Source organism: Meles meles, chromosome 2 (genome assembly GCF_922984935.1).
Source record: "Meles meles chromosome 2, mMelMel3.1 paternal haplotype, whole genome shotgun sequence".
In the NCBI taxonomy this organism is placed as follows: Eukaryota; Metazoa; Chordata; class Mammalia; order Carnivora; family Mustelidae; genus Meles; species Meles meles.
In genome coordinates this window covers 174,464,267-174,484,557 of record NC_060067.1, presented here as the reverse complement: position 1 = coordinate 174,484,557, position 20,291 = coordinate 174,464,267, and the positions used below count along the sequence as shown (strand labels likewise).

The 20,291-nt window shown below is 35.4% G+C and overlaps 1 protein-coding gene across 1 annotated transcript in view; it reads left to right on the top strand.

Annotated features, from left to right (window-relative positions):
- The window catches only part of LOC123936948 (disintegrin and metalloproteinase domain-containing protein 5-like), a 160,432-nt gene that overhangs the window by 73,447 nt on the left and 66,694 nt on the right, over positions 1-20,291 (top strand). The window contains exons 8-11 of the mRNA XM_045997443.1: positions 2,003-2,074; positions 2,260-2,423; positions 3,247-3,328; positions 10,633-10,769. Of these exons, the coding sequence (XP_045853399.1) occupies positions 2,003-2,074; positions 2,260-2,423; positions 3,247-3,328; positions 10,633-10,769 (455 nt within the window). The remainder of the gene's footprint in view (positions 1-2,002; positions 2,075-2,259; positions 2,424-3,246; positions 3,329-10,632; positions 10,770-20,291) is intronic.

The following is a 20,291-nucleotide window of genomic DNA, read 5'->3' as shown; positions in this document are numbered from 1 at the left end:
TAACATATAAAGATCAAATTATTTATTACCCACTTTACTAACACTTATTTACCTTTGTATCTTCTGAACGGGTGCCACATATATTCAAGTATCTGAAGATGTCTATAGGAAATACATGCATGGGTAGTCGTTTCCAGGTCACAAAGAAGACAACAGTAATTTTGTAAAAGTAAAAACCAATATGCCAAAACTCTATCATAATATACTAAAACAATAAGGAATAGAAAGAGATAAGGGATAAGGAAAAATAATAGAATAAAAAGTATTAAATACTACCATGAGTAAATTTTACAAAGTAGAAACACAAAATTATAATTATAAGCTATTTAGAAATTAATGAATTCTACACAATAATTTAAAAACTTGAAGCATAAGTGTTAATCACAGCAGGCTACGTTGCACTATGATAAAAAATGATCTTTTTAAAAAAGTATTTTTATTACCTCTTTAATTTAACTTACTTAGTTAAAAATGTATATAACTTAATTTAATAATAGTTGTTTAAAAATTGGATTGAAAATTTAAAAATCAGCTGTAGTGAACCAGTACAAGCCTGCTATAGCATACTACTGGATCACTATAATGTCTCCTTTTTCATTCCTGATTTTGGTAATTAATGTGGTCCTTTTATTTTTCTCTGCATTTTAAAAAATTATTTAAATTTTGTTAGTTAACATATAGTGCAATATTGGTTTCTAGAACAGAATTCAGTAATTCATCATTTGCATGTAACACCCAGTGCTCATCACACGTGCCTTCTTTAATACCTATCATCCATCTAGCACATCCTCCATCACCTCCCTCCATCAATTCTCAGTTTGTTCTCTATCATTTGTTTCTTTTTTTTTCCTAGAGAGAGAGAATATGAGAGCCAGTACTAGTAGGGGGTGGAGGGGCTGGGCAAAAGGAGAAGGAGAAGCAGGCTGAGCAGGAAGCCTGATGTGGGGTCAATCCCAGAACCCTGGGATCATAACCTGAGCTAAAGGCAGACATTTAACCAACTGAGCCACCAAGGCACGCCTTGTTCTCTATCATTAATAGTCATTTAAAATTGTTTCCCTCTTTAATTTTTTTCTTTTCCCCCTTCTCTTATGTTCATCTGTTTTCTTTCTTAAATTCCACATAAGAGTAAGATAACATCTTTCTCTGACTGATTTAGCATAAATACATTCTAGCTCTAAAATACAGATTTGAAGGGGCACTTGCACCCCAATGTTTACAGCAGCATTATCAACAATAACCAAACTGTGGAACAAGCCCAAATCTCCATCAACTGATAAATGGACATCTGAAAGAAGATGTGGTATATGTATACCATGGAATATTATTCAGACATCCAAAAGAAAAAAACCCCAAATCTTAATGGCTAAATACTGTTTATTTTTTATTCATGTGATGTTAGCCATGGATCTGGGTGACTCTCTAGGCAGCTGTCTTCCATATGTTGGCTCAGCATTCCAAATACTTAGGATTTTTGGTATTTCTATATTGATAGGTTTTCTCCCCCAAATTCTAAGCCCAGAGAAGAGCAGACCAGACAGACATGAGTGACAGTAGAGAAATACTTCTTCTCAGAAGTGACATTTATCTCTGTCTTATTTCATTGTCCAAAGTGAATAAACTGGCCATGCCTATATTTAGAAAGGAAGGGCTCCTGAACAAGAATAGAGCTGGATATTGCTAAGTAGGGAGAATGCCTACCACAGAGGATAGTACCAAAACTAAGTCTTCATAAACAATAAGCAATGACACAAATTGAGTGTATTGAACATTAAAATCATGTTATTAAATATTTTTATTTACTTCTTATATACACTAAGTTACAAATTGAGTTTATTAATTTTTATAAGTCATTATTTATACATCATTATTGATTCCCTAAATTTCAACTGGAATGTAGCCCTATGGCTACTTTAGAATATAGCACATTGTGCATGTAAAGGGTATATAGTATATTCTTGATGGCATCCACTAGTTTCTAAAAATAATTTATCTTTTTCAGTTTGGTTACATGGGCTCTGATGTAAAGGCTGTAACACGGAAGGTTATCCAGATAATTGGCTTTGTTAACACCGTAAGTTTTTAAAAGCAATTTTGTTTATATATTTTGTAAAGGTATAGGTAATATGAATTGATGTGTATAACATTTTGCTGTGCTATTAAATTCTCATAATCAAATACTGAATTAAATATATGCATTTTTGTGTACATTTAATAAAGTGTTCAAATTTATTTAAAATTTATTATTATTATTTTTAGATGCTTTCCCAGTTAAAACTGACTGTTGTAATATCTTCCATAGAAATCTGGTCAAATAAAAACAAAATTTCTACTACAGGGAATCCTTACAATATATTATCTAGATTTTTAGAATGGAAATACAAACATATCTTCCGACCTCATCAGATTGCATACTTATTTGCGTGAGTACAGTATTCCATATTTGTGTAGCATTAAAGGAATAACACAGAATGATTTCCTATGTTAGTTATGAAAAATAAGCATTTAATGAATAAATAGTATGTTCTATAAATTTGATAGACATGACAGGATGGGAAAAACATGTAAGTCAAAAGTCCTTGTCTTCAAGGAGCTGATGTTGGTTGATAGTTAAAAACTTTTGTCTACTGACATAAAATTACCTGATATCAGTAAAACTACATAAAAGTACTGAAAAAACTAAGGGAGATTAATTTTGAGTGATATAATTTCTTTTATTTCCTTGGCTTATAAAGTTATACTACTTGCTATCTCTACATTCTTGTCTCTCATCTGATTTTTTAATAACATGAATATATGGAATTGTTTCATGCTGTAGAATCTAATGCACAGAAAAATCTATTCATCTTTAATGAATAAGTGAATAAGGAAATCACAGAAAATTTAATTTTTAGGGCTGTAAATGTATAGGGAACCAGAATAAAAATGATAAGCATTAGTCCAATAGCCTTTTGCATAAATTATTAGACTTTATTCTTATTATACTTCCAGATGTTTATTAAATTTAAAATTTACAAAATATTGAAATACTTTTAACATTGTATTGAAAGCAATGATAAAAACAATGAAACAAAGTATTGAAATACTTTTAACATTGATAGTTTGAGAAAAATGTATTTAGTTTAATTCAGAGTAGCATAAGGCTTAGGACACATTAATTGTTTAATAATAGTTTATTGCTATGAAAATGATTGTCATTAATTATATCACTCATATGCAATTCTGAGGAAAATTATTATTTTTTAGCTTCAAGAAACATCCTAGTTTTTTAGGAGCCACATTTCCTGGAAAAATATGTAATAAAAATTTTGCAGTAGGAGTTGCTCTGGTATGTAATTATTTTCCAGTTCCTCATTATTTTAATGTTTCAAAATTTCCTAAATATTGTAGACTATGAATAAATATATTCCTTATTCCACTTATCCTTTAATAGTTTTTTTTTTTAAAGATTTTATTTATTTATTTGACAGACAGAGATCACAAGTAGGCAGAGAGGCAGGCAGAGAGAAAGGAGGAAGCAGGCTCCCTGCCGAGCAGAGAGCCCTATGCAGGGCTCAATCCCAGAACCCTGGGACCATGACCCAAGCCAAAGGCAGAGGCTTTAACCCACTGAGCCACCCAGGTGCCCCTAATAGTTTTTAATATTACTAATTTGGAGCATAAATATTAAACTGTATGCAATCGCTTTTAAAAATAGAACATTTAGGGGCTCCTGGATGGCTCAGTCCGTTAAGGTCTAACTCTTGATTTTGGCACAAGTCATGGTCTCAGAGTTGTGAAATGGAGCCCCACGTTGCAGGCTCTGAGTGGCGTCTGCTTGAGATTCTCTCTCCATCTCCCTCTGCCCCTCTCTTCCTCTCTCTCTCTAAAATAAATAAATAAACCTTAAAAAAGCAAAAAATTATAAATTGAATTGATTATAATGCCATATTGCTTTTAAAAAACTTATTTGACCCAAGTAAAAATTTAAGTGTTTTAAACAGTGACATGTTTGCATCCAAATATATTGCATAACCAGTGTAATTTTAATGTTAATTATTAAACATATCAGCTTTTCTCCCAACATTAATAATTGGTATAAATTCATGTGCTTTTAAATTATGTGACTATTATTTTTTCTATTTTAAGATAATTATTTTATTATTGCATTCAATACTTTATTATGTGTTTGGGATGAACAGACTGTTGGAGGAAGAAACAGCCATTAAATATTCATAATTACTGTTTTCTGGCAAAACTGAGAATGAGCTCCTACTACAGAGTTATATTCCTTTTGCAACAATTTATATAAATAGTAGTGAAAGGAACTAATTGAGGGTACTTGCAGAAAAAATGTCTGCACTTTTATTTTGAGCCAGGAATATAGTTGGTTGTGTTTTAGTAGCATGTACAATGAAGCAAATTGTTATTGACAGATTCAATATTTAAAATCAGTTCTAGTATGTGCTTGTTATCATTCCTATAAACTACAAATTGATTGATTAGATAAATCCAAAACCAGTTTTGGGATTTGTTACCATGGCTAGAGAACATCAGACATTTCATAGGGATTTGTTTTTATTATCAGTCCCTGCTTTTGGTCTTCCCTCAGCCAAAGGTTGAGGAAAGGCCATCAGAAATTTTCCAGGTCTTCATCACTGTTAATTCTTGAAAATAATGTTTTATTGTTGAGGACTAAGTTTTAGATCATGCCGTGTGTGTGTATGTGTATGTGTATAAACAAATAAAGCAGGTGGTAAGAATTATTGAATATAAGTGGTTAGTATGTGTGTTTTCCTGGTGACATCCTGGTGACTGATTTTGATTGGAATTTTTATAGTAGAAATTTATAATTATAAAAGATAAATATATGAGCTAAGCAAGAATACTGCAAAAATATCAGTATAAAATGAAAATACAAATGGAACCAGGTGGTGGGTAATAGGGAGGGCACGTATTGAAGGAGCACTGGGTGTTGTGCAAAAACAATGAATACTGTTACACTGAAAAAAATAAATAAATAAATTTTAAAGTTAAAAAAATACAAATGTAAAAATAAATTATTTTTGTTTATACCAGCAGCAATTTGAAGATTAGATTTCGGAAAGATAGCTACCAATCATAATATTCTAAGTGCTTTTTTTAAGTGAAGAATTGAAAAAAAACTAAATCCTTGAATATGGTGGCTTTACTAATATTAAATATCTTGAAGTCAAGATCGTTAAAGTCCTCCAGCTTTATTCTTTGTGAATACTATATTGTCTGTATATAACTTTGCATTCTCATATAGATTTTAAAATCAGATTTTCTGTTTATATACAGATATACAAATATACAGACACAGAGCTACTTAAATTTTGATAGCGATGGTGTATAATTTATGAATGAATTAGGGGAAAATTGTTATTTTCTTCCAGTGTCCACTAACATGGTTTATCTCTCCATTTACTGATGTCTTTAAAAGTTCTTTGTAGAGCTTTCACATCTCCTGCTAAATTTATTCATAGCTATTTTGTATATCTTGATGTTGTTGTGACTGGTATTGATTGTTAAAATTCATCCTCCAGTTTTTCACTGCTAGTGTATACATATGTGGTCTATTTTTATATATTTTTGTATATATAACCTTGCTGAGTTTACATATGAGATCTATTATTTTTTCCAGATTTAGTGAGATATAATTGACATATAATATTGTTTAAAAGTACATCATAATGATTGATATATGTGTATGTTTTGAAATGTTTTCACAGTTAGGTTAGTGAACACATCCATCATTTCACACAGGTTCCATTTGTGTGTGTGTGTGTGTGTGATAAGAACCTTTAAGTTCTACTCTCTCAGCAACTTTCAAATATACAATACAATATTGTTAACTACAGTCATTATGCTGTACATTGTATCCTCAGAAACTAGCAGATTGTACTCTTTAACCATTTTCACTCATTCCCACCCCTAGCAACCAACAATCTGTTCTCTGTTTCTTGGAGTTTGGTTGTACTAGACTCTACATATAAGTGAGATCATATAGTACTTGTCCTTCATTGTCAGACTAATTTGACTTAGTGTAATGCTCTCGAGATTCACCCATGTTGTCACAAATGGCAGGATTTCCTTCTTTTTTTGTGACCGAATATCACAATTCTTTATCCATTCATCTGTTAGTGGACACTTAGGTTTTTATTGTATCATATCTTGGCGATTGTGAATAGGGCTGCAATGAACATGGGGTACAAATATAGCCTTGAGAGAGAGGTTTTATTTTTTTCCAGATATATATACCCAGAAGTGGAATTGATGTTTCATATGATAGCTCTATTTTTAATTTTTTCAGGAATCTCCATAATGTTTTCCATAGCGGTGGTACCAATTTACATTTTTATCAGCTATGTACAAGGGTTCCATTTTTTCCACCAGCATGTATTATCTCTTGTCTCTTTGATAATAGTCATTCAAATAGGTGTGAGGTGATATCTCTTGTGCAATGATTAGTGAGGTTGAGCATGTATCTCTCCATATATCTGTTGTCCATTTGGATATCCTCTTTGGAGGCGTCTCTATTCAGGTCCTTTGAACATTTCTCTCTCTCTATTTTTAAAAGGTTTCATTTGGGTGTCTGGGTGGCTCAGTGGGTTAAAGCCTCTGCCTTTGGCTCAGGTCATGATCCCAGGGTCCTGGGATTGAGCCCCACATCAGGCTCTCTGCTCCACAGGGAGCCTGCTTCCTCCTCTCTCTCTGCCTGCCTCTCTGCCTACTTGTGGTTTCTCTCTGTCAAATAAATAAAAAAAAAATAAAAGGTTTCATTTATTTGAGAGAGAGGGCTGGGGAGAAGCAGTGGGAGAGGGACAAGCAGACTCCATAATGAGCACAGAGCCAACATGGGGATTAATCTCACAACCCTGAGATCATGACCTGAGCTGAAATCAAGAGTTGGATGCCCAACCGACTGAGCCACCCAGGTCCTCCCCTTTGACCATTTATTTATTTTTTTAAAAATATTTTATTTATTTGACAGAGAAAAATCACAACGAAAGGCAGAGAGGCAGGCAGAGAGAGAGGAGGAAGCAGGCTCCCCGCGGAGCAGAGAGCCCGATGCGGGGCTCAATTCTAGGACCCTGGGATCATGACCTGAGCCAAAGGCAGAGGCTTTAACCCACTGAGCCACTCAGGCGCCCCCCCCCCCTTTGACCATTTCTTAATCAGTTGTGAGTTCCTAATATATTAAGAATTCTTAGTTGGTGTTTGGTAGTGAGTTATATGAGTTTCTAATATATTTGGGATATTAACCCCTTATCAGATCTATAGTTTAAAAATATTTTTTTCCTAATCTCTAGGTTGCCTTTTCATTTTGTTGATTGGTTCTTTTGCTGTACAAAACCTTTTTTTAAAAAAAGATTTTATTTATTTAGAGAGAGAGAGAATGAGAGAGAGCAAGTGAGCATGAGAAGGGGGAGGGCCAGAGAGAGAAGCGGACTTATTGCTGAGCAGGGAGCCCGATGCAGGACTCCGTCCTGGGACTCCAGAATCATGACTTGAGCTGAAGGCAGTTGCCCAACAAGCTAAGCCACCCAGGAGCCCCTGTACAAAACCTTTTATATTAATGAAGCTTTAGCTGTTTGTTGTTTTGGTGTCATATCCATAAAATTATTACCAAGACTAGTGTCAAAAGAGATTTTTTTCATTATGTTTTCTAAGATTTATGATTTTACTTCTTACATTTAAGTTTTTAGTTTGTTTTGAGTTCATTTTTGTTAAGTGGTATGAGATAGGACTCCAGTTTCATTATTTGCTTATTTTCAATACTATGTTAAATGAAAGTAGTAGGAATGGGACCCATGTGTTGTTTTTGATCTCAGAAGAAAATCTCTCAGTTTTTCACCTTTGAGTACATAAACTGTGGGTTTGTCAAATATGGCCTTTATAATGTTAAGGTATGTTCCCTTTATACCTACTTTGTTGAGAGATTTTAATCATAAATGGATGTTGAATTTTGTCTATTTTTTATTCATTGCCCCTAGTTTCTTAATTCTTTTTAAAATCTTCTCCTCTCTCTCTTTTTTTTTTTTTTGCCTTCCGTGATGTTAATTGTATTATCTTATAGTATTCCATTTCGTCCCCTTTCTTAGCATGTCAATTATATTTTTTTAAAAACTCCTTAAGCAGTTGTCCTAGAGTTTATGGTATACATTTACAACTAATTTAGTCGTAGTCTAGTTTGAATTAACTAGACTAATCTAAATGAATTAAAGTAGAACTAACCTAGTTTATTTTCATCAGGTATTGGAAGACGTACAGGCATGGTATTGATTGTTATGCAGGAAGAAGTTTAACATACATTTCCATAGAAACAGAAGGCATACCTGCAGGGTCCATATGAGGGGCCATGTGAGGGTTATTTAGGCAGCATAGGGAACATGGGGGAAACATAGACAAAAGCCTCTGTTATTTCTTTACGGAGGGATTGGTAAGGCAAAGTAAGCTGACTTAAGATTGGCTAGTTTGAATAATTTCAACAGGCTTTCTTACATAGAGGCTGTACCTAGTTTTCTGGTACCTGTCTCTGATGTGATTTTGGCAAGTGGAGAATGGCCTAGAGTATGTGAGCCTGATAAAGGGATGGTATGGCATATGGGCTCGAGGTTGATTAGTTTGCATATAAAAGGCACACTTGCTGGTAAGCTTTTTATGATCTTAATTGGGTAACTCTGGGAGGGACAGACTAGCATTGGAAAGACCCTAGATATCAAAGCATCACAATATAGAAGATCAAAGGCATCATTAATACAATTAGCCCATTAATATAATTTGATTCATATCACCAAATTTTAGTGGTGATAAAAGAGGAGCCTTTTACAGAGTAGGGCATAAGTTGTGCTAAACAGCACAGAAAACATTTTATTATGAGAGTAAAAGAAAGAAACTTAGAAGTATAAAGTATCCTTATAGGGCAGTACATGACTAAATTAAATTACCTCATATAGAGTGACTCTTTATATACATGAAGGCAAGACATATCATGGATCATGGATGTCTTCTCTAAACTGTTCTTTACTTTCCACCTGCTTACAGTGCTAAGCATGGGTCATCAGGAATCTATCACTTTTTTAAAGACTTATTTTTTAAGAACAGTTTTAGGTTTACCACAAAACTGAAGGGAAGGTACACAGATTACCCATATACCTGCCCCCACACATGAACAGCCTCCCCCATTATCCACATCCTTCACCAGAAGGATATATGTTTTACTAAGGATGAACCTACATTGACCCATCAAGATACTCAAAGTCCATAGTTCAACTTAGGGTTCAGTCTTGGTGTTATATATGAGTTTAGGCAAATGATGATAGGTATCCATCATCATGGTATTATTTTATGAAGTATTTTCACTGCCCTAAAAATCCTCTGTGTTCTGCCTATTAATTTCTCCCCTTCCTGCCTGCAACCATGAATATTTTTATTGTCTTCACAATTTTGTTTTTTCTGGAATCGCTTGTATATAGAATCATACAGTATGTAGCCTTGCCCTTTTCACTTAGTAATATGCACTCAAGCTTTCTTCATTTCTTTTCATGGCTTGATAGCTCATTTTTTTAGTGCTGAATAATATTCCATTGTCTGAAATGTGCCACAGTTTATTTATCTGTTCACCTACTGAAGGATATCCTGGTTTCTTGCGAGTTTTGGGAATTATGAATGAAGCTTCTATAAACATCTTTGTGTAGAAATTGGAAATGATCCAAAGGAGAACAGTAATACCTACTGAGGGTTATTAATTTTCTATTGCCATGTAACCAGTTATACCAAAACTTAGCAGATGAAAACAACTCAGTTCTGTGGGTAGTGAATCTAAGTGGGTGAAGTTAAGGTGTCAAGTAAGGCTATAGTTATCTCAGGGTTCAATATGGAGAGAATTTGCTTTCAGATTTAGTCATTTGGCTGTGGCAGACCTCCTAAAATCTGTTTCCAAACTTGTGCCTGTGCATCTCTCTACAGGCCTACTTCATGCTGTCATAGCTGGTTTCACCTAGAGAGCTTGAGTGAGACATAGAGTCCAAGAAGTCAGTCTTTTATTTTTTATTTTAATATTTTTCTTCTACTACATCCCACAGGAAATTGACAAGTCAGTCTTTTTATAATCCATCTTAGGAATGATGGGCATCTGTTTTGCTATATTTAGTTAATTAGAAGCAAGTCAATAAGTTCATCCTGTACATAACAGAAAAGGAATACCAAGAACATGAATGCCAGGAGGCAGATTCCTTACAACCCATGCTATAGGCTGCCTACTACAAAGAGAATGTAAAATTGACTATTAAAACAAAAGATTTAAGTCATTTTGTTTAAAATAACTCAAAGAAGCAATATAGTGTGGTATTTGAGACCATTAGATTAGTTAAAGTAGCTGGTATTGTCATTAAGTGTTAATATTTTGAAATTAAACTACTGTGTTCACTCATCCATGTTTAATAATTCTATGATCCACATGCATTACACAGGCTTCTTAGATGAATTGATTTAAAAAAATGAGTTTTATGTACTAATGTTTTATTATAATATTATTTAGCATGGAATACACTAAATTTTTATTATAATAAATTTATTATACTATAGTTTGGGCTTCCTAGCTAACTTTTTCTTCTTCCTTATATTTAGTATCCAGAGGATTTATCCTTGGAGTCATACACTACCAGCATAGTGCAGTTGCTTGGCTTTAATCTGGGATTGAGTTATGATGATCCAGACACTTGCTATTGTTCAGGAGATGTTTGCACAATGTCACCTAAAGCAATGTAAGATAATTTTCTTTATTGTACCTATTCCTTTATTCTTTATTGTACCTATTCCTTTAAAAAGGTTTTTGTTTTTGTTTTTTGGTTAGGAGCTTTTATACTTCTATTAACTGAACTGAAGTAATTAAGCTATTACAGAACTCTATACCCAACAACTACACAAGACATTCTTTTCAAGTAAAATGGAATATGCGCCAAAATTGGTCCAACACTCTCCCAGTCCTCTTCATTCCTGGTGAAACTCTCTTCCCCCTTGCTACATTCCGTAGTCTGGCTTCTATCTTTCTTCCCTGGCCCAATTGAAAGCAACCTGAAGGGGAAAAGCCATATGAATTGTGTAATTTCAATGACTTTGCATAAAGCTAAATGCTTTGATATTTGCATTTAAAACTGGCCTTGTACAATATAAGAATTGACAGTATAATTCATATTAATAATTAAATTTTTATTCATAAAGACATTAAATTATAAATAATACCATGACCCATTGAGAGAGAGGCTGCTGAAGAAAGGAAAAAACTTTTTATTTTGGTGCCATAGTAATATATTTTACCTACTTTATAAATAGGGGGCCCTATGTTTCCATTTTGCTTGCATTCCCACAAATTATGTGGCCAGTCCTGGTTATCCACACCAAGATTTGGTGTGCTCAGTATGTTCAATTTGAATAATTTTAATTGGTATGTGGTGTAGCCTTATATTGGTTTTAATCTGCATTTCCCTCTAAACTAATGATATTGAATGGTGTTGAACACATTTTCATGCTTAATAGCTTTGTATATCTTCTTTGAAGAACATCCTATTAAAAAAATGGGTTGCTGGGAGGAGGTGGGGTTGGGAGAGGGGGAGGGGGCTATGGACATTGGGGAGGGTATGTGCTATCGTGAGTGCTATGAAGTGTGTAAACCTGGTGATTCACAGACCTGTACCCCTGGGGATAAAAATACATTATATGTTTATTTAAAAAAAAAATTTGGAAGGGGAGGCGAACCATAAGAGACTATGGACTCTGAAAAATAACCTGAGGGTTTTGAAGGGTCAGGGGTGGGAGGTTGGGGGAACAGGTGGTGGGTAATGGGGAGGGCACGTTTTGCATGGAGCACTGGGTGTTGTGCAAAAACAATGAGTACTGTTACGCTGAAAAAATAAATAAAATGGGAAAAAAAATTTGTCCATTTTAAAAAATGAAAATAGAGATTTTCACACTTTCACTGTGTTGTAAGAATTGTTTATATTTTCTGGCTATGAGTTCTCTACCAGATACATGATTTTCAAATATTTCTTCCTTATAATGCCTCTTTTGAGAAAAAGTTTTAGTTTTGATGAAGTATAGTTTATCAATTTTTTATGCATCATGGCTTAATAGCTCTTATATTCAGTTTTATGATAAGCTGTGAGTTAATTTTTGAATATATGTTTAAGTTCATTTTTATTTTTGCTATGTGGATTTCCAGTTATCCTTTGCAATTTTTTGAAAAGAGCATTCTTTCCCCCACTTAATTGTCTTGGAAACTTTGTAAAAATCAATTGACCATAAATGTATGGATTTTTTATTGTAATTGCTATTTTATATCATTAATTTGTATGTCTACACTTATGGGAAAGCATACAGTTTTTATTACTGTAGCTTTATACTGCATTTTGAAATGAAGTGCAGTAAGTCCTCACATTTTTCATTTTTCCAATAATTGTTTTGGTTATTCTAGGTCTTTTGCATTTTCATATGCATTTTATTATCAGCTTTCTAATTTTTATGAAAATTCCCACTAAGATTTTTCTAAGTATTCATTGTTTAATTGCATAGCTCAATAATGGGAGAAGAGCCATCAATGTCAAGTATTTTGATCCTTGAATATGATATATAGCCTTATTGGTTCTTTAATTTTTCTCAGCAATGTATTGTTTTTTATAATTTATATTTCTTGTTTTGTTAAATATATCCTTAATTTTTTTTACTATTATGAATAGCATTGTCTTCTTAATTTAATTTTCAGATTTTTCATTGCTAGCTCATTTTCTGTACTGCCAATCCAGTGGAAGTCTTTTCTGGTAGGCAAGTTACATTACTGGGTTCCTCTGTCAGTATTAGTCTGGCCCAATACCTACTCAATTCTGGGGTTAACTCTGAGAAGGATGTGAGGTGAAGCCAGAACAGTATAGGTTAACTTACAATCCCTTTCTGCGGTTTTCCCGTCATCCAACTGTGTAATTTCTGGCCAGGGGTTCCAGGCTTTAAATAATTTGTGTTTAGTTTCTACACAACTTTACCATCTGCCAAGAATTAAAAAAGTCATATTCTCTGTTCAGCGGTTGATGCTGGGATCCATATTTAGTTTCATAAGCTTTTCCTTGTTTTAGTTTTGTTTTGAGTTTTTGACTCATAAATTTTATTTGTTTGTTGATAAAAAATATAAGAGTGGATCTTTAATAAATTTCAGTTTAGTTCTGTAATGCCAAGAACTTAAAAATTTATGGACTTGCATGGCTCAGTTAGTTAAGCATCTGACTCTTGATTTTGGTTTAGGTTATGATCTCAGGATTGTGAGATTAACCCCGGTTCTATTCCACATTGGGTGTGGAGCTGCATAAGATTTTCTCTCTCTGGGGACAGGGTCATTGTGTGTTTGTGGGGAGGAGTTAAGATGGCAGAGAAGTAGGGGGACCCTCAGATAGACTAATCCCTCCAATATAGCTAGATAGTTACCAAATCATTCTGAACACACAAGAAATTAATTGGAGTTCTGAGAGAAAAAAATCTGCAAGCCTGTAGGTAGAAAAGTGACTATGTTTTGGAAGGTAGGAGGTGTACAAGTTCTTGGGGTAGATATAGCTGTGGATCCACCAGTGGAGAAGGATCCTACTTATGGCTGCTTTTGTAAAGTATTGGAAACTGCAGAGCATAAAATCTGAACCTTTGGAAGTTTATTACTAACTAGAATGTACCTGGCTTAAATGTGCTGCTCAGGTTGTGAAGATGGGTGGAATCCCAGGAGTGACAGTGTGGTCTGAGAATCCTCTGGGTGACAGGAAGAGTGGGTGGTGCCAAGATGATGTGCTATTTCCAGGCATGGGAGCCGGGAAGCCAGAGGAGAGCAGTTGGTCTTCGTGCTGGCTTTCTGCTATAAACTGAACTGCCTTATGGTCACATGACCACTTTCCTAGGATTGGCCAGCAAGCATGGTGAGACCCTCCACAATCGGAACAGTGCAGGTTCACACCACAGGAGTCCCTGAAATTTGGAGTTTTTTTTTCCTTTTTTTATATTACGTTAGTCACCATACAGTACATCAGTAGTTTTTGATGTAGTGTTCCGTGATTCGTTGTTTATATATAACACCCAGGGCTCCATGCAATATGTACCCTCCTTAATACCCATCACCTGGCTATCCCATCACTTCATCCCCCTCCTCTCTAAAACCCTCAGTTTGTTTCTGAGAGTGCATAGTCTCTCATGGTTTATCCCCCCCATCTAATTCCCCCAATTTCATTTTTCCCTTCCTTCTCCTAATGTCCTCCATGCTATTCCTTACACCCCACAAGTAAGTGAAACCATATGATAATTGACTTTCTCTGCTTGACTTATTTCACTTACCATAATCTCCTCCAGCCCCATTCACGCTGATTCAAAAGTTGAATATTCATCCTTTCTGATGGCTGAGTAATATTCCATTGTATATATGGAGCACATCTTCTTTATCCTTCCATCTATTGAAGGGCATCTCAGCTCTTTCCAGTTTGGCCACCGTGGACATTGTTCCTATGAACATTGAGGTGCATGTGGCCCTTATTTTCACTACATCTGTATCTTTGGGGTAAATGGTGCAATTGCTAGGTCATAAGGTAGCTCTATTTTTTAATTTTTTGAGGAACCTCCACACTGTTTTCCAAAGTAGATGTATGAAATTACATTCCCACCAACAGTGTAAGAGGATTCCCCTTTCTCCACAACCTCTGCAACCTTTATTGTTTCTTGCCTTGTCATTTTTTTCCATTCTAACTAATGTAAAATGGTGTCTCAGTGTGGTTTTGATTTGAATTTCTGTGATGGCTAATGATGATGAACATTCTTTCATGTATCTGTTAGCCATTTGTATGTCTTCTTTGGGAAAAATATCTGTTCATGTCCTCTGCCCAATTTTTGACTTGATTACTTGTTTTTTGGGCGTTGAGTTTGAGAAGTTCTTGATTATCAGCCGTCTGTCTGTAGTGTCATTGGCAAACATCTTCTCCCATTCTGTGGGTTGCCTATTTGTTTTATTGACTGTTTCCTTTGCTGTACAGAAGCTTTTTATCTTGATGAAGTCTCAAAAGTTCATTTTTGCTTTTGTTTCCTTTGCCTTTGGAGACATGTCTTGAAAGAAGTTGCTGTGGCCAATATCAAAGAGGTTACTGCTTATGTTCTCCTCTAGGATTTTGATGGATTCCTGTCTCATATTGAGGTCTTTCATCCATTTAGAGTTTATCTTTGTGTATGGTGTAAGGGAATGGTTGAGTTTCATTCTTCTGCATGTGGCTGTCCAATTTTCCCAGCACCATTTATTGAAGAGACTTTTTTCCACTGTGTGTTTTTTCCTGCTTTGTCAAAGATTATTTGACCATAGAGTTGAGGGTCCATATCTGGACTCTCCACTCTGTTCTTTTCGTCTGTGTGTCTGTTTTTGTGTTAGTGCCATGCTGTCTTGGTGATCACAAATTCATAATATAGCTTGAAATCAGGCAATGTGATGCCCCTAGGTTTGTTTTTCTTTTTTTAACATTTCCTTGGTGATTCAGGGTCTTTTCTGGTTCTATACAAATTTTAGGATTGTTTGTTCCAGCACTTTGAAAAATGCCTATAGTATCTTTATTGGAATGGTATTGAAAGTACAGATTTTTCTGAGAAGCATAGACATTTTAACAATGTTTTTTCTTCTGATCCATGAGCATGGGATATCTTTCCATCTTTTTCTGTCTTCTTCAATTTCTTTTTTTTTACATCTTTGGTTAGGTTTATTCCAAGGTATCTTATGGTTTTTGGTGCTATTGTAAATGGAACTAATTACTTAATTTCTCTTTCTACAGTTAGTTTATGGGAAAGCAACTCATTTCTGTGCATTGATTTTGTATCCTGCCACATTACTGAATTGCTGTATGAATTGTAGTAATTTGGGGGTGAATCTTTTTGGTTTTCCACATAAAGTATCATGTCATTTGTGAAGAGAGAGAGTTTGACTTCTTCTTTGCCAATGTGAATACCTTTTATTTCTTTTCGTTGTCTGGTTGCTGAGGCTAGGACTTCTAGTACTATGTTGAACAATAGTGGTGAGAGTGGGTGACCTTTTTGTGTTTCTGATCTTGAGAGAAAGGCTCCCAGCTTTTCCCCATTGAGAACGATATTCACTGTGGGTTTTTCGTAGATGGGTTTTATGAAATTGAGGAATATTCCCTCTATCCCTACTCTCTGAAGAGTTTTAATCAGGAAAGGATGCTGTATTTTATCAAATGCTTTTTCTGCATCAATTGAGAGAACCATATTATTTCTCTCTTTTCTCTTATTAATGTGTTCTATCAAACTGATTGATTTGCGAGTGTTGAACAGTTCTTGCCTCCCAGGGATAAATCCCACTTGGTCATGGTAGATAATCCTTGTAGTGTTCTGCTGGATCCTATTAGCTAGGATCTTGTTGAGAATTTTGGCCTCCATATTCCGTAGGTATATTGGTCTGAATTTCTCCTTTTTGATGGGTTCTTTGCCTTGGTTTTGGGATCAAGGTAATGTTTGCCTCATAGAATGAGTCTGGAAGTTTTCCTTCTGTTTCTATTTCTTGAGACAGCTTCAGGAGGAGAATAGGTATTATTTCTTCTTTGAATGTTTGGTAGAATTCTTCCACGGAATCAGTTCCTGGATTCTTGTTTTTTGGGATTTTTTTTTATCACTGCTTCAATCTCGTTACTGGCTATTGATCTATTCAGGTTATCAGTTTCTTCCTGTTTCAGTCTTTGTAGTTTATAGGTTTCCAGGAATGCATCCATTTCTTCCAGGTTGCTTAATTTATTAGCATATAGTTATTAAAAATTTCTAATGATTGTTTCTATTTCCTTGGTGTTCATCATGATCTCTCCCCTTTCATTCATAATTTTGTTAATTTGGGTCCTTTCTCTTCTTTTGGATAAGTTTGGCCAGTGGTTTATCAATCTTATTAATTCCTTCAAAGAACCAGTTTCTAGTTTTGTTGATGTGTTCTACTGTATTTCTGGTTTCTAGTTCACTGATCTCTGCCCTAATCTTAATTATTTTCCTTCTCGTACATGGGCTAGGCTTAATTTGTTGTTGATTTTCCAGTTCTTTAGGGTGTAAAGATAGTTTGTGTACTCAGGATATTTATATTTTTTTGAGTGAGGCTAGGATGGCTATATATTTCCCACTTAGGGCTGCCTTTACTGTATCGCATAGGTTTTGGACCAAAGTGTTTTCATTCTCATTGGTTTCCATGAACTGTTTAAGTTTTCTTTAATTTCCTGATTGACTCAAACATTCTTGAGCAGAATCGTCTTTAGCTTCCAAGTGTTTGAATTTCTTCCAAACTTTTTCTTGTGATTGAATTCCAGTTTCAGAGAATTGTGGTCTGGGAATATGCAGGGAATAATCTCTATCTTTTTGTATCAGTTGTGACCTTATTTGTGACCTAGTATGTGGTCTATTCTGGAGAAAGTTCCATGTGCACTGGAGAAGAATGAGTATTCTATTGTTTTAGGGTCGAATGTTCTGGATATATCTAGGAAGCCCATCTGGTCTAGTGTGTCATTCAGAACTCTTATTTCTTTGTTGATTTTCTGCTTGGATGATCTGTCTGTTGCTGAGAATGATGTGTTAAGATCCCTTACAATTAGTGAATTCTTGTCAATATGTTTTTTTATTATTCTGTTTAATAGTTGCCTTATGTAGTTGGCTGCTCCCATGTTGGGGGCATAGATATTTACAGTTGTGAGATCTTGTTGGATAGACCCTTTAAGACAACTGACAGAATGGGAGAAGATATTTGCAAATGACATATCAGATAAAGAGCTAGTATCCAAAATCTATAAAGAACTTATCAAACTCAACACCCAAAGAACAAATAATCCAATCAAGAAATGGGCAGAGGACATGAACAGACATTTCTGCAAAGAAGACATCCAGATGGCCAACAGACACATGAAAAAATGCTCCACATCACTCGGAATCAGGGAAATACAAATCAAAACCACAATGAGATACCACCTCACACCAGTCAGAATGGCTAAAATTAACAAGGCAGGAAATGACAGATGCTGGCGAGGATGTGGAGAAAGGGGAACCGTCCTACACTGTTGGTGGGAATGCAAGCTGGTGCAACCACTCTGGAAAAGAGCATGGAGGTTTCTCAAAAAGTTGAAAATAGAGTTACCCTATGACCCAGCAATTGCACTATGGGGTATTTATCATAAAGATACAAATGTTGTGATCTGAAGGGGCACGTGCACCCGAATGTTTATAGCAGCAATGTCCACATAACCAAACTATGGAAAGAACCTAGATGTCCATCGACAGATGAATGGATAAAGAAGATGTGATATATATATATATATATATACACACACACACACACTGCAGCCATCGAAAGAAATGATATCTTGCCATTTGCGATGACGTGGATGCAACTAGAGGGTATTATGCTTAACGAAATACGTCAGAGAAAGACAATTATCATATGATCTCCCTGATATGAGGAAGTTGAGAGACAACCTACCTTGGGGGATAGGAAAGAATAAATGAAACAAGATAGGATCGGGAGGGAGACAAACCATAAGAGACCCTTAATATCACAAAACGAACTGAGCATTGCCAGGGGGAGGGGGGCTAGGGAGAGGGTCATTGGGTTATGGACATTGGGGAAGGCATGTGCTATGGTGAGTGCTGTGAAATGTGTAAACCTGGCGATTTACACATTTCAGACAGACCTGTACCCCTGGGGCAAATAATACATTATATCTTAATAAAAAAATTAAAAAAGAATGATATATTGTCCTTCTGTATCTCTAACTTCAGTCTTTAGCTTAAAATCTAATTTGTCTGATATGAGAATTGCTACCCCAGCTTTCTTTTGAGGTCCATGAAGGAAGGATTTCTTTCCATGAAGGATGGTTCTCCATTCCTTCATTTTCAGTCTGGATGTATATTTAGGTTCAGAACGAGTCTCTTGGATTCAGCATATGGATGGGTCCTGTCTTTTTATCTAATCTGCAACCCCGTGCCATTTTATGGGAGCATTTAGGCCATTCACGTTGAGAGTGATTATTGAAAGATATGATTTATTGTCATCATGTTGCCTGGGAAGTCCTTGTTTCTATAGATTGCCTCTATAAATTTCTGTTCTATATCACTCTTGGGGTCTTTCTCCTTTTATAGAACCCCCCTTAATATTTCTTGTAGGGCCAGCTTAGTGGTCACATATTTCAGTTTTTGCCTGTCCTGGAAGTTCTGTATCTCTTCATCCATTCTGAATGACAGCTTTGTCAGATAAAGTATTCTTGGCTGTATGTTCTTCTCATTTAGTACACTGAGTATGTTTTGCCAGCCCTTTTTTTGGCTTGCCAGGTCTCTGTGGATAGGTCTGACATTATTCTGGTATTCCTCCCTCTGTACGTAAGGAGTCTCCTCCCCCTAAGTGCCGTTAAGATGGTTTCCTTGGTTCTAAGATTTGCAAGTTTTACTATTACATGCTAGGGCATTGGTCTGTTCCCCTTGCTCTTGGGCAGGGGTCCTCTCTGCCTCTAGGACACAAATGCTTGTTTCATTCCCCTGATTAGAGACATTCTCAGCTACAATTTGGTCAAATATATCTTCTAGTCGTCTCTCTCTCCACCCTCTCAGGGATCCCAATAATTTTGACATTGGAATGTTTCATGGTGTCATTTATTTCTCTAATTCTGTTTTCATGGGTTCTAAGCTGTTTGTTCCAGGCCACCTTCTGATCCTTCTTTTCTATCAGTTTTTCTTCTAGATCACCTATTCATTCTTCTGTCTCATTTACCCTAGGTGTTAGAGAATCTAGATTAGATTGGACCTCACTTATAGCATTTTTAAGTTCTGCACCTTAGAGAATATATGTTGCCATTAATGGTTTTTCTCCATTCTAGCAATTGTCTGCATAACTGTTACCATGAAATCTATTTCCAACATCTTGGTTATGTCCATATCCATTAGTTCTGTGGCAGAGGTCACAGTCTCTGAGTCTTTCCTATTTTGGGGGTTCTTCTTCTTAGTTGTTCTGTTGAGGGGTGGTTGAGGGAATGTACAGAATCCAAATTGTTGACCACACCCCAAGCAAAATGCAAAGATGAGTTTTATAGGGACCTTAAGGTTGTTGGCCTCTTGTTCTTCCAGCCTATCTTTTAGGGGAGTGGCCTGCCACATTATTACTCGGGCAACCCTGTTTGGGCAGAATTGCCCTGTCCCTGTGGTGAGGGATGGGATCTGTGAAAACCGGTTTTGGGGGCTTTTGTTCTCTGGCAGCTTTCCCC